General features: G+C 40.3%; 1 protein-coding gene across 4 annotated transcripts in view; it reads right to left on the reverse strand.

The window, feature by feature from the left end:
• HECW2 (HECT, C2 and WW domain containing E3 ubiquitin protein ligase 2) overlaps positions 1-13395 on the reverse strand; it is a 388630-nt gene that overhangs the window by 22087 nt on the left and 353148 nt on the right. For all 4 annotated transcript variants that reach the window (XM_045367419.2, XM_015432516.3, XM_015432517.3 and 1 more), the window contains 5 exons: positions 8733-8885; positions 6411-6509; positions 2830-2959; positions 1074-1220; positions 324-438 (listed from right to left, as the gene is read on the reverse strand). In XM_045367419.2, the coding sequence (XP_045223354.1) occupies positions 324-438; positions 1074-1220; positions 2830-2959; positions 6411-6509; positions 8733-8885 (644 nt within the window). The remainder of the gene's footprint in view (positions 1-323; positions 439-1073; positions 1221-2829; positions 2960-6410; positions 6510-8732; positions 8886-13395) is intronic.

A 13395-nucleotide genomic window follows, 5' to 3' on the forward strand; every position in this document is an offset into this window, starting at 1 on the left:
CAGCTGGATGTTAGCTCCTTGGTGCTTCACTGGCAACACCATAAAGTAATTAATTAGTGTTCTTATGGTCACATTTCTTCACCAACAATTAAGAGTTATGACATCCTTTGATGCTGTGTAAACAGTCCTTCTCCCATCTGACAGATGAGGTAACTAGGAGAAGAAGAGAATGTACCTTGCCCAAGGTCTCAAGGGAGCCTGCAATCAGACCTATGATTAGAGTCCAAGTGCTGTTGCCTGTCCTATATTCAGTTGGCAAGCTGAACCAATGCCTTCCTTTAATCTGAAATTTAAAATCTAGCCATCTATAAATCAAATTTCACCTCCTCTATATTCTGTGTTGTTTCTCCAATCACTTAGGTCTATTTCAGCTGTGCCTGCGATGACCAATTCCAGTTCTCTTGCATCAAACACAGATACCAGCCTGGCATCCACCACCTGTGGAATAAAAAGAGTACAAGGCATGGCTTAGGAGCCTGGAGAAATATCAGCTATAATTAAGTCTTAGAAAAAGGGACACGTGGAGTTTCAGGAATAATATGTGTGTACCTTGAGCTGGCACTTGAAAACCTGTAAAGCTCCCTACAAATATAAGGCATTCTTTAAGGTTGATGAGATTTGCCTCGACAGAATTTTTGTTTTATAACTGACTGCTGATTAATCTAGGTCCCGTCCACCTTTAGGAAAATACTTAGTGTTTCTACAGAAAAAGCCACATACAATATGTGCCAACTCATTCTGACCTCAGATATAATTATTTCACATAGCAAGCATGAGATTTGATTACCCGTATCTAAGCATAAGATGCATGGCTTAAATGTTACTAGTGGTCATTAAATCAACAAATGCTACTTGAGTTCAGTCCCTAACATTTATTTCAGTGATCTCTCGTAACAGTGAGTTAAGCTTCTTTTGGTGCTCTTGAAATATAAGGGAAAAAATATTGAACTTTTCGCATGGAGAGAGCAACAGTAAACACAGCAGAAATCGTCTACACATGTAAGTACAATAAGATGGATTGTGGCATCATTGATATCAGACTGCAAACTCCTCCTACTGCTGATTGTCTTTACCTCATAGAAGCCACGCACTAAACTCTCTGTTTGTTGTACAACACCCCTCTCAATCCTCCACTTCACCATCCTCTCGATGTACTCCTTCTTGTTCTTCTCTGTAACTGGGATATTGGCACCCCCAGGCTTTAATTCTCGTTCAGTTATCTGAGATTAAAAAATAAAAAGAATGACTATAAAGCAATACTCTTACTGTTATAAGAACATGACTAGCAGTGAGCTGAAATCAGCCAGCTACCTGTCCCCAGCCCTGCCCTAGGCACATCCCACAAGCTGGCAGTGAGGCCCCAGGCACTCATGGAGCACATGCACTCAGGAAAAACTAGGCATTGAGCTGGTGCTTGAAAGCTTTGGTGATTTATATATATATATATATTGCTGGTACTACAGGTTAAGTTTTAAAATGCAGACGAATTGGCTTCAGATACCAGCCTGCTACTATTTGAATGTTTGACAAAACCCATTTTCACAAATTTCTCAGAATTGACTATATCTAGAGTAAAGATTTACTTTAAAGAAGCAGAATTACACTCAAGTGAATGTTAAATTGAGAACTTTTTCAAAACACATGGAAATCAGAAAAGCAGCTAAAGATTAATGCCTAAATAAGAATATTACTTATAAGCCGGGCGCGGTGGCTCAAGCCTGTAATCCCAGCACTTTGGGAGGCCGAGACGGGCGGATCACTAGGTCAGGAGATTGAGACCATCCTGGCTAACACGGCGAAACCCCATCTCTACTAAAAACACAAAAAATTAGCCGGGCGAGGTGGCGGCGCCTGTGGTCCCAGCTACTCGGGAGGCTGAGGCAGGAGAATGGCGGGAACCCGGGAGGCGGACCTTGCAGTGAGCTGAGATCTGGCCACTGCACTCCAGCCTGAGTGACAGAGCGAGACTCCGTCTCAAAAAAAAAAAAAAAAAAAAAAAAAGAATATTACTTATAAACTAGTATATAATTTCTGGAAGAAATGTTTTCCCTACTCTTTCCCTACTCTTTCAATTTTTTTTATTGAAAAAAAAAAATCAATATATTCTGTTTTTAAGTCTTCCCCAAAACATTGTTTATGTTCCCTTAGCTTCAAAAAAATCAATTTTGGTTCTTTTTTTTTTTCTTTTCTTTTTTGAGATAGGGTCCCACTCTTGTCCCCCAGGCTAGAGTGCAGTGGCATGATCCAGGCTCACTGCAGCCTCAACCTCCCCAGCTCAGGTGACCCTCCCACCTTGGCCTCCTGAGTAGCTGGGACTACAGGTGTGTGCCACCACACCTGGCTAATTTTTGTATTTTTTGTATAGACAGGGTTTCACCATGTTGCCTAGGCTGGTCCTGAACTTCTAGGCTCAACTGATCCTCCTGTCTTGGCCTCCCAAAGTGCTGGGATTATAGGCATGAGCCACCGTGCCCAGCCACCATTCTATAAATGGAATTTTAAAATTCTGTAGCGTGGACTTCAAAAAAACTGCATTCTATATAAGGTAAATTCTCATATTTTAGGGAATATTTCAGTTGGAAATAAAAAGAAGATTGCTTACAACATAAAAGGTTATCACCATCTGTAATTTACAGCATCTTAATCTGCAGCTGACATTAATTCTAACCTTTGTAACTGCGATTATTGTAACTGTGTGTGATCTGGAGTTTAAATCACCCAATAAACCACAAATAAATAAGCATCTGATCTTAGCCATGGAGTTAATTCTTCACTCGTCAATAGCTTTCAGTTACCACACTTAGGCACCAGGTGTGCAGAGACACACACCTGCCCAAATACTTCTTCGTTCACAGTGAACGTGAGGTCTAGGATGTCATGGATATCATTGTCTTTCATCCACTGCAGGCTCTGATGGAACTCTTCATCAAGGTATTCTAGATCACTCAGGTCACATAGACTAAGATGACAAACAGACAGAAACAAATATGTAGGCATGGCTATTAGCAAAAACCCACAGTAATAAGGAAAGAAACTAAGAATTAAAGAGAAGAACAAGAGCCACTACATGGGCAGTGATTTCTGGAATGTTCTTAGTCCAAGTCCAGTAATTAAACCAGTGAAATAATTCAGAAATTTGTTACAAAATTAGAAAGTCCTAAATATATAATATGCCACAGGAATCATTCAGACTGCGTCTTTCTTTATAGACACAGAACTGGAGGTGCAAAGAATGAGTGCCATCTGCGCAGTCATCCATCATCAATGCAGGTCAGGAACTGGCACTCGGCTGACAACTGGGATCCAGTATTCTTGCTGGCTATATTATGCTACCTTAAAATACTGTTATCTTAATTTGAAATAATTTATATATTTCTATAGTATATTTTAACTTTGTTTTTTTGTTGAAAGACATGATTTTTATTTTATTTAATATTTATTTTACTTTACTATTTTATTTGTTTTTTTATTAAAGACATGATTCATGTTCACATACATTCCCTTTTTCTTCATGGTTCTCATTCTGAACACAGTAAGCCACAGAACCTGTCTTCAATCTGTATTTCTCCCCCACATTTTTTAATTGCAGAGAAAGAGTCTACATGAGGTATAGTTACTGTTCCATGGTCCTGTTGTACAGCGGTAGTCATCAGTTTGCCATAGCTGTTTTGAAATTTCACTCCCCTAAGCCCAATTTCAAGGGTCATTTTTTTTTTCAGTTCAATCTGAACATTCATTAGGCATCAAGTATGTACCAGACATCTGGATAGCTACTTGATGAACAGTCACTACCCTCAGGAGCTGATGGGCTAACTGGGGAGCCAGGTACACAAATAGATAAGTTAATACAAAGTGATAAGTGATAACATAAGATTGGTAACATTTAAAATTCATGTACTTTTTAAATGTATGTCACATTTCCATTTAACAAAAGAAGGTAGGGACAGGGATTTAGCTGTCAGAGCACACACGAGGGCCATTTTCTTTGACTGAGAGATTCAGGAAAAGCTTTTTGCAGAAGATGATGCCTACATTAAATCATTCAGGATGTTTAAAAGCAAGAGAGGTAAAAAGGAATAAATAAAGGAGGAGAAGGGGAAAGAGAAAGGAGAGAGAATAACATGAACAAAATACAAAGGCATGGAAGTGTACAGAGGACTCCAAGCATATCGGCAGTTTGAGAGAGTTAACCTCAAGACAGAATTTCTAGAGAATGAGGCCAGCAAGGCAGCAGGCCTTAATGCCATCCTAAGGAGACTGGTGATTCAGAACTACCAAAAGATTTTAAGACAGGGCATGGCATGATCAGAAGTGAAATGTGAATTATAAACACATAAACTTCCAGCTCCTCTGGAAGTCCCAGTGTGAAGGATTATTTAAAATGGGGTGGGATGAGGGGTCGTTATCATTAGAGGGTAGAGACCAATGAATAGACCCCTACAATAATATGGCCAAAATAAGATAAGGGCTCTAACTAGGGCTGGGCTATTAAGGTTGGAGAGAAGAAGATCAATTTGAAAATCATTTAGGAGGCAAACATGTAGCAATCATGAAATAGTTTTATTGGGGGAGTATAAAGAAGGATATCTAAAATAGGGGTGACAAATGAACTCATGTCAAAACTAACTATAATTAATTGCCAAGCTTGAGCACTATCCGTTAAAAAGATTTCTAAGACCACAATGAGTTCAGTGGGAAAAAGTACCACAGGTGATTTGTGAACTCTACCCTGGGAATGATGGGGTAGAGTAGAGATGGTGAAGAGTAGAACATGTACTGTGTATTTGTCATCGCTGTTTAAGGGTGACTCCCAATTTCTGACCAGAGTGGCCTGAGAATAGTGGCACTATTAACTGTAACGGGGCCTGTGGGAGAAGGTATACTTTTAAGTAGGGAAACTTGATGAGCTTAGTCTTAACCATGTTGATTCTGAAGTCCTTGTAAGACATCCGAGTGGAGTCTGGTGGATTGTTGAGCATGTGAGGCTACACCTTAAGGGAGATCAAGACTGAGAGTACAGATTTGAGAATCAGAGGAGATAAGACAGGCAAAGAAATCCCCCCCCCCCCCCGCCATGAGGGCATACTGAGTGAGAAAAGCAGGGGCCCAATGACAGAAGCTTCAGGTATACCAAGGGTTAAGGGCAAATCAGAAGAGGGGCTCATGAAGAAGACAGAAAAGTTAAAAAAAAGAGCCCGCACAGTACAGTGTCATAGATGCCAGCTCTGGAGAAAAGACCCAGGAATAAATGGTGGTGGGGGCGGGTGGTACACAGTGTCAGAAGCAGCAGCATGACCCAATAAGATACAGACTAACCAGTATTCTTTAAATGCCTCCACAGGTTTTCTGGTGGGAAAGAAACCAGGCTGAAGTGTGTTGAGAGTGTGAATTTGAGGTAAGTGTAGAGAGTCAGTAGAGACTAGTCTTTCAGGAAGCTTAAATGAGAAGATAAGAGATAAGGCAATGAAATGGGAAGATGCAAAGTGGCCACAAAGAACCAAAGTGACAGAAAATGGCACCTGTTTCCCAGTGCTACAGCTGTGAAGACACTGAAAGACAGGAAGGCAAAAGTCTTTCTACTGACCCTCCCAAGGGCCCACAAGAAGCATTTTGTTTGCTTTCATTTGAGGTCTAGGCTTCCATTTTACAGTAAGCAGGTACGTGGCCTCAGTTAGGGAATGGGCTGGACAGAGCCAAGGGAGAATTCAGTGAGCTCTCATTGCAGATTTGAGCTACTATCCCACAGGCCGTTGCCTTCTGTTCAGCCTTGTAAATGGCTGCTGATTACAGGACAGAAACAATTAGCCCTGTATTTTACAATAATCGCAATCTTTCATTAACAACGAAGAAAAAGTTCTGTGAATGCTGAATTTTCATTTTCCATAATAAATTACTAAGGTCATAGAGAAAGTTTAAGAAACATATGGCACTGTCCATCCCTGACAAACAAATAAAAACAAAACAAAAGAAAACGAAGATTTGAATGAGGAGTAAGCATTTGAAAATTTGCATCAAGCCAAACACAAAATGTATCTCATAAAGGAGAGGGGGCTGTGAGTCACTAAGACTAACCCACAACTATTCTATTAATAATCTGCATTAACACCACAGGAATTCCAGGGCTGCATTTGAAGTACAATTGTTTTAAAGAAACATGCGCTGCAACAAATGAGAATAGATTTTGGGGGATAGAGCAAAACTAAAACTCTGGGGGCTAAATAGGTCAGAGGCAGGAAAAACACAGTAATCGTATTTGAAATTGTATTACTTTCAGAAATCTAAACCACTATTAGGTTTAATAACAGATTTGAGATTGTGAACAGATAAACAATGACTTTGACAGAATTTTTTCAATAAAGTAAATACTGTATTTTACATGCTAATTACACAAGTGATAAAAATATTCTTACATTCTGAGAAGAGCCTTATAAAAGGGCCGTGTGAAGAAGGCATCCAACAAATACTGATGTATTAGTGCAAGACCAAGGATCCTACCACTGAATCGGAACCTGTGAAGGAAACGCATGAGATGGCTTACACGTCATGGAGCAGTTTCTAGGTGGTTCCATATGCTTTCTAGAATGCCTTCCAGCTCTAAGCATCTAAATTTTTCCAATATTAATTGCCTACTAGGTCGTGAGAGTTTGTATGCACCATGGGCTGTGTCTTCATCAGGCCAGTGATATAGTTTGTATACTTGTCCCTGCCCAAATGTCATGTTGAATTGCAATCCCCATTGCTGGGGGTGGGGCCTGGTGGGAGGTGTTTGGATCATGGAGGCTGATCCCTTATGGCTTGGTGCTATCTTCGTGATAGTGAGTTCTCATGAAATCTGGTCATATAAAAGTGTGTGGCACCTCCCCCCAACTTTCCCTCTCTCTCTCTCTCTCCTGCTTTTGTCATATGATGTGCCTGCTTCCCCTTTGCCTTCCACCATGATTTTAAAAGCTCCCTGAGACCATCCCCAAAGCCCAGTGATTTGGGTGCTATGCTTCTTGTACAGCCTGCAGAATCATAAGCCAATTAAACCTCTTTTCTTTATAAATTACCAGTCTCAGGTATTTCTTTATAGCAACACAAGAATGGACTAATACAGCCAGTAATTCGTACCTACTTGCTGAAGAGTCAGTTTCCCTCATATTTAGAGACCCTGCTCCACCTTCACTCCATGTCAGCAATGTAGCACCCCACATTCATGAATCCCGTGTGAGCATTTCAGTGACATTTCCCCAAACCAATTCTAAGAGATGTTGACAGATGAGACCTCTGGAAGTGGGGAAAATGCTATCCCCTCCTAGTGTGTATGCATGAATATTAGCAGGATTTCTCTAACACAAACTCAGTAGCAATTCTCTTCTGAGGAAAGGCCCAGTCTCAGATCAAGAAAGTTCCTATATCTATTCTCTATCAAGCCCCATTCCTGATATTTTCACCATTCAAGAATTATGCACATGGACATTTGGGGGGGTTTCTTCTGGGACATTCTGTTCTCTAAAATGTCAAGGCTCAATTCTATTCTGAATCACTTTGGAAACTTTATTAAACATATTTGTTATGACTGGATTTGCTGCCTGAGATGCAAACTTACTTTCTCTTTCAAAAGGGTTCAAGTTTCTAGCTCTTTGAAAGTCTGATGTCTTCCAAAAGTGTAAATCCATACTGAGTTCGTACTGTAAGTTTGTAATTTTAGTATTAGGCAGCCATTTTAAGAACAATGTCCAGCAGTATGGTTCCTCTTTATTTCCATTTATTTAGCACAACTGTAATAGTCACAGTTAGAAGAAGGACTCCAAATTGCAGCTAAACAGATGTTCAATTTGAAGAGTAAGTCCTAAAAGATAATGCCCTCCACCCACCAATATTAATCTCATGATTCAAATACGCTTTTCCCATGAATCCTGCTCATATTCTTTCCTTTGTTGCTATCAGGGAAAATGAACAGGAACAAGCTACCAGGGGTTATACAAATATTTACAGTCTATAAACGCAGAGATTTAAAAAAGATGTAAGGACATTTGGAAAGAGTGCAATCTGGGATTTTCAGCATAAATAATCTTCAGATGGGAATCCTAAATCAGTTTCCTTGATTTTGTGTGAGAAATTAGGAAAGAGGGAGGCAACACCTGGTTACAAACTTCAAATGGCTAATACGGTAAGTGACCACTGCTTGTGATTCCCCACTCCTGCCCTTCTACCGTCAATGCCCCCAGGTCACCCCACCAGCCCCACTGCCCTCTAGAGCACCATCATCGCCACAGTTAAGAGTCAGAGCCCCAGCCAGAGTTCCAGCTGCCCCATCTTCTCCCATGGCAGCCACTTCCCCAAGGGCTGCTCTAGAGGCTGTCTGATCTTTGGATCAGGCCTTTCCCTCCTCACCCCCACCTCAGCTTAGAGCTCATAGGCACCCAAAGGTACAGCGAGGAATACAGGGATCTCACCAGGAACTCATCATCTTTTTCTTGCAATGGGAAATACCTTTTGAATTCTACCCAACTCACTTGAATCGATCTTATGGAACAGATCAATTCCCAGCTATCAACAGATCTAGTCCTAGCTTGGAGACTGACTACATATTTAAATTTGACAATAAAAACAAGAGTCAAGTGAGGTATTTAACTGAAAATGTGATTTTGCCCAAGGGAAAAAATGTTTTAATGTGTAAATGTGGGTTCTATAAAAAAACAAATATCATAGAAAATCGCCTGAAGAAGTGTTGGGGAAAAAATACTTACCATTCATGGTGATTGTCTACAAAAGCAGACATAGGACTTATTTGTACTGTGTATGTGTCATTGGCTGAATATTCAAATAAGCCATAATATGGGTTAAAGAGTTCTCTGGATACCAGGAAGAAAAACTCTCTGGAAGGCCCACTGTAATCCAGCCTGTAACAAAAATCCACAAAAAGAATAATCTGTTACTTTTTTTCTAGATATTGGGCACTTTTTCTCCAGAGCTCAAGTTTCCATAGGATGCTCATTACAAATCTAATTGTCCACATGCCAGAGCTGTCCAAAACAAACTGAATGATCATAGTTTCTGATCTCATTGTGTCTTGATCCAGATTAGAAAAATGGACATTTATGTGGAACACACCTAAAACCAAGCCACACATCATACAGCAGGCATAGAACAGGCAATATTCTAATACATACAATAGGCAATCTGCTAATATTTTGATTATGTAAATATGTATAAAGAGGTAAATCTTTCAAATGTCAGGAGCAAGCTTATACAAAAAGGGAGCACAATGTGAAAGCTTCATTTAAACAGGGTAAAACCAGGGGCAATCAGTTACATATGCTCACAGGACATGGAGTCCTCATGGATGTCTGAAACATTGTTAAATGGGAGAAGAAAGATACTTCCGTGAATTTGAGATAAGACATTACAGATACAAGTCCCCTTAGGGAGATCAGTAGCAAAAAATGGAGTGATAAGGTGCAAATGAAAACTTTAAATGATAAAACACCAAGGAAAACTACAGACAAGAAAAATGAGGGGGCCTAAAGCTTCCTAAGGAAGGCGTTTGGAGAAAGAGGCTGAAACTAACATCCGAGCTATGGTATAAATTCTACTTTACTCACAAAGATGTCAGGGTCAAATTGAAGTATAAGAAAAGATTGTGTGAGGTCTGAGGAATGACAAGTGGCCAAAAATGAAGAGAGGAAAAAACGCAAAGTAAGGAGGAGTTTGCAGTAAAGCAATGTGATGTGCTAAATTTAAAATGAAAAATACAAAGTACATCGACCCTATGGATAAAAAGTATACACGTGGGCTCAAAGATAGGGAAGGAATGCTGAAAAGGGAATGAAGGCAACTGAGAAGCTGGGGTAGAGGAGGGATTGTGAGAGACTTTTCTTCTCCTTTTTCTTCTTTTCTCTATCTTATTTTTTTCTTCTTTTTGAATTTTTTTCTGTGGGTATCAATGCATTTTTTTAATGAAAAAAAATCTGAGTCTTGTTCAGTGATAGGATTGTGTGATGGAGAAAAAAATGGATCCTAGGCCGGGCATGTTGGCTCATGCCTGTAATCACAGCATTTTGGGAAGCCAAAGCGGGAAGATTCATTGAGTCAAGGAGTTTGAGATAAGCCTGGGAAACATAGTGACACAGTGAGACTCCTGTCTCTACAAAAAATAAGAAAAAATTAGCCAGGTGTGGTGGCATATGCTGGTAGTCCCAGCTACTTGGGAGGTCGAGGCAGGAGCATCTCTTAAGCCCAAGAGTTTAAGGCTGCATGAGCTATGATCACATCATTGCACTCCAGCCCCGGCGATGGAGAAAGAACAACAGCAACAAAAAGGATACTACAGGCAGAATATAAATAAAAATGGTTTACAGAACAGACTTCAACTATTCATACTACTTTCCCAATTTTTGTTATATCTGAATATATATGTACTATTATTGATTTAATATTTTTCATTAAATCAACTTTAGATCTATTTGCTTTTTTAATAAAACTTTGTCTTATACAATCTTTATAAAGTTTTGATGTGCTAACTATTGTTTCCCAATATACCTTAAAATGAATACATGAATATTAAAATAAAACACATCAGTCTTTGTAGTAGCTAACATCATTTAACATATCACCAGTGGTATTAAAATCCTCACACCCATACTGTGCTGATAGGCAACTTTTGTGTAAAGAAAAATGCAAACAGCAGACTCCCAGGGCCAGCGAGGCTGTAGGTGACACAATGGACCTGCCCTCTGGGGCGGCTGAATAGAACATGCTCACAGGTGGCTCCCAGGATCGGTGGGACCATCCTCAGGTTACTCTGAGGACTCCCAAAGCAGTACCCTGGCTGCCTCCTCAGTGCAGGGATGCACAGACTACCTGTCCCTCCTTATGCTGTGACGAAGGCGGCCTTTGTGGCTTCCTCCCGTTGACCTACTTCTGGCCTGTGACACCGCCAGGAACAAGTAGAATACTTCTTCCACTTGAACGTTCTTTACATACGCAAGAGACTTTCTTTTAACAAAAGTCTGTGTGCTGATTACATATGGGGTACTAATCTAGATCCTAAAGATGTAAAATGTTTTGAAAGTCATTTTCCATCAGAGCTCTAGGTTTAGCACTTTCCGTCTCCTGGTCTCTGCCTCCTTCTCTCCCTTTCCCACTCCTGAGCATGGCCACTTCCTTCAACCTTCTCTCAGGGCAGGGGTGGGAATTCCCTCTCTACCCTGGTGTCAATAAAGACTTGATGGTGACACTCCAGGTGAGGTCTTCTCAGCATAGAGCTTAGAAAATCCTCAACACTTTTCTCCAGCGATGCTGGTTTCACTTATCCTGCCTTTGGGGCAACAACTTTACTTTGTTGAATTACAAGGTGCTAGTCATCAGCTAAAGCCCCAAACCTTTCATGTATGCTGCTTTAACCCAGGACTCCCCCATCCTATCTGCATGTAGCTGCATCTTTTAAAAGCCTTAGTACGGCCGGGTGTCATGGCTCATGACTGTAATCCCAGCACTTTGGGAGGCCGAGGCGGGTGGATCACGAGGTCAGGAGATTGAGACCATCCTGACCAACATGGTGAAACCCCGTCTCTACTAAAAATACAAAAAATTAGCCGGGTGTGGTGGCAGGCGCCTGTAGTTCCAGCTACTTGGGAGGATGAGGCAGGAGAATGGTGTGAACCCGGGAGGGGGAGCTTGCAGTGAGCCAAGATTGTGCCACTGCACTCCAGCCTGGGCGACACTATGAGAGACTCCATCTCAAAAAAAAAAAAAAAAAAAAAAATCTAGCTTACAATATCCTAGGGTGTACGCAACCTCAAGGAGTGGGTAGACTACTAAGTGTGAGGCACAGAGTGAGCGCCGGTCAGCTATGGTCATTCTCTGCGAGGCTTTCAGACACAATAAAGCATACAATGGATAAGGTCAGAGACAGCTGACACATGAGGCAAATACTTCAGGAGTCAGTTTTCTTACAGACAACTGGTAAAAGTAAAATAGGATTTTGCCTGCTTAAAATTAAGCTGTGGCGTTCAGTTAGAAGTATCAGGGTTTCTTTAAGCTTTAACTCTGAGTATTTTAATAATAACTGCACTTACAAAGTGCATTACAATTATCTGTATATGTGCCTGCCTCCCCTATACATACGTACTAGTCTATAACTACACTGGGGGCAGGGACCATGTTTTACTCATTTTTATATCCGTACCTAGCCTGATACACAGTGTGGGCTCAATATATATTGTTGAATCAATGAGTGGAGCTCTTTGATGCTTTCTGAAGAAAATCAACGTTGCTTACATTGTTATTTGGTATCTAGCAGATTTGCACATTTGCCTTTGAGTGGTATATTGATTCAATGACATGAACAGGTTATACCAATCCCTAAAAGATTGCTCAATTTGAAAACATTGTCAGAAATCAACAAGTAAATTATGCTTAGAAAGTTTAATAAGTAAAATCTTCTCATGTGGTAAAGTTTGCTAAAACAACAAAGACTGACCTCACTGATTAGTTCCCTTTTTATGATAATAGCTGAATCTGGCTGAAGATGAGATGAATGTTCCCTGAGGAATTAAACTGAAAAGGAAAAGTCTTGTTTTCCCAAGCAAAAACAAAGCTAATAGTTCTTCTAGGAGAAAATGTATCTTCAACTGGTCAAGTTTTTAGCTGCTGACTTTTAACTCTAGAAGCACTGATGGAGTCACCTCTAAAGCCAAAATAGTCTTAAACTTTGATTTGATTATAATCCAAAGCCTAGAACTGCCTATCTGAGAGCAGGTTGTAGATTACAATTTGTAAATAAGCCTGGCTAATTCAGTAAAACATGTCACAGCAGGGTACATCATGCCTTTGCTTCCTGTAATGTCTTAGCAACCTCTTTCAATATAAATAGTTAATATGACTCATATCACAAGGATTGTCTGTTACATTCCTGTTTTGCCAGTTAGGTTGGTTCCACAGCTAAAGCCTTGGCACGGAAATGTAAAAACTCTGGACAACGGGTGTGTAGCCGCACAACAGCTGCATCTGAGGGCATTTCTGAATAAGAACAGATGTCTCCAGGGGGTGGTCATGTAGTCTGGAGCCCCAAGTGCTGATAAAGCATTTTAAACATCATCACATGGCTCGGATGGCACTCCACCCAAGTTGTTGGTGGCACCCAAAGTTTGTTAAAATAACAAATTTTATTATCTCATTCTTTATTTTCAACTAAGAATTACTGAAAACTAAGTATTCTAATGAAAGCAGACTATAAAATGAAAGAAGATGATGGCCTTGGGAAGTCACACCATCACTTCCTTCAAGTTGGTTCAGGCACACATGGCCTACACACCTTCTGATTCACTCTTAGATATTTATAGTAGCAAGGAGTTAGTTCTTGAGCCAATTAAGAAAGCCTGGTAGGTGAGTAAGGAAGTTTGATATGAT

This window comes from Macaca fascicularis, chromosome 12 (genome assembly GCF_037993035.2).
Source record: "Macaca fascicularis isolate 582-1 chromosome 12, T2T-MFA8v1.1".
Lineage (NCBI taxonomy): Eukaryota > Metazoa > Chordata > Mammalia > Primates > Cercopithecidae > Macaca > Macaca fascicularis.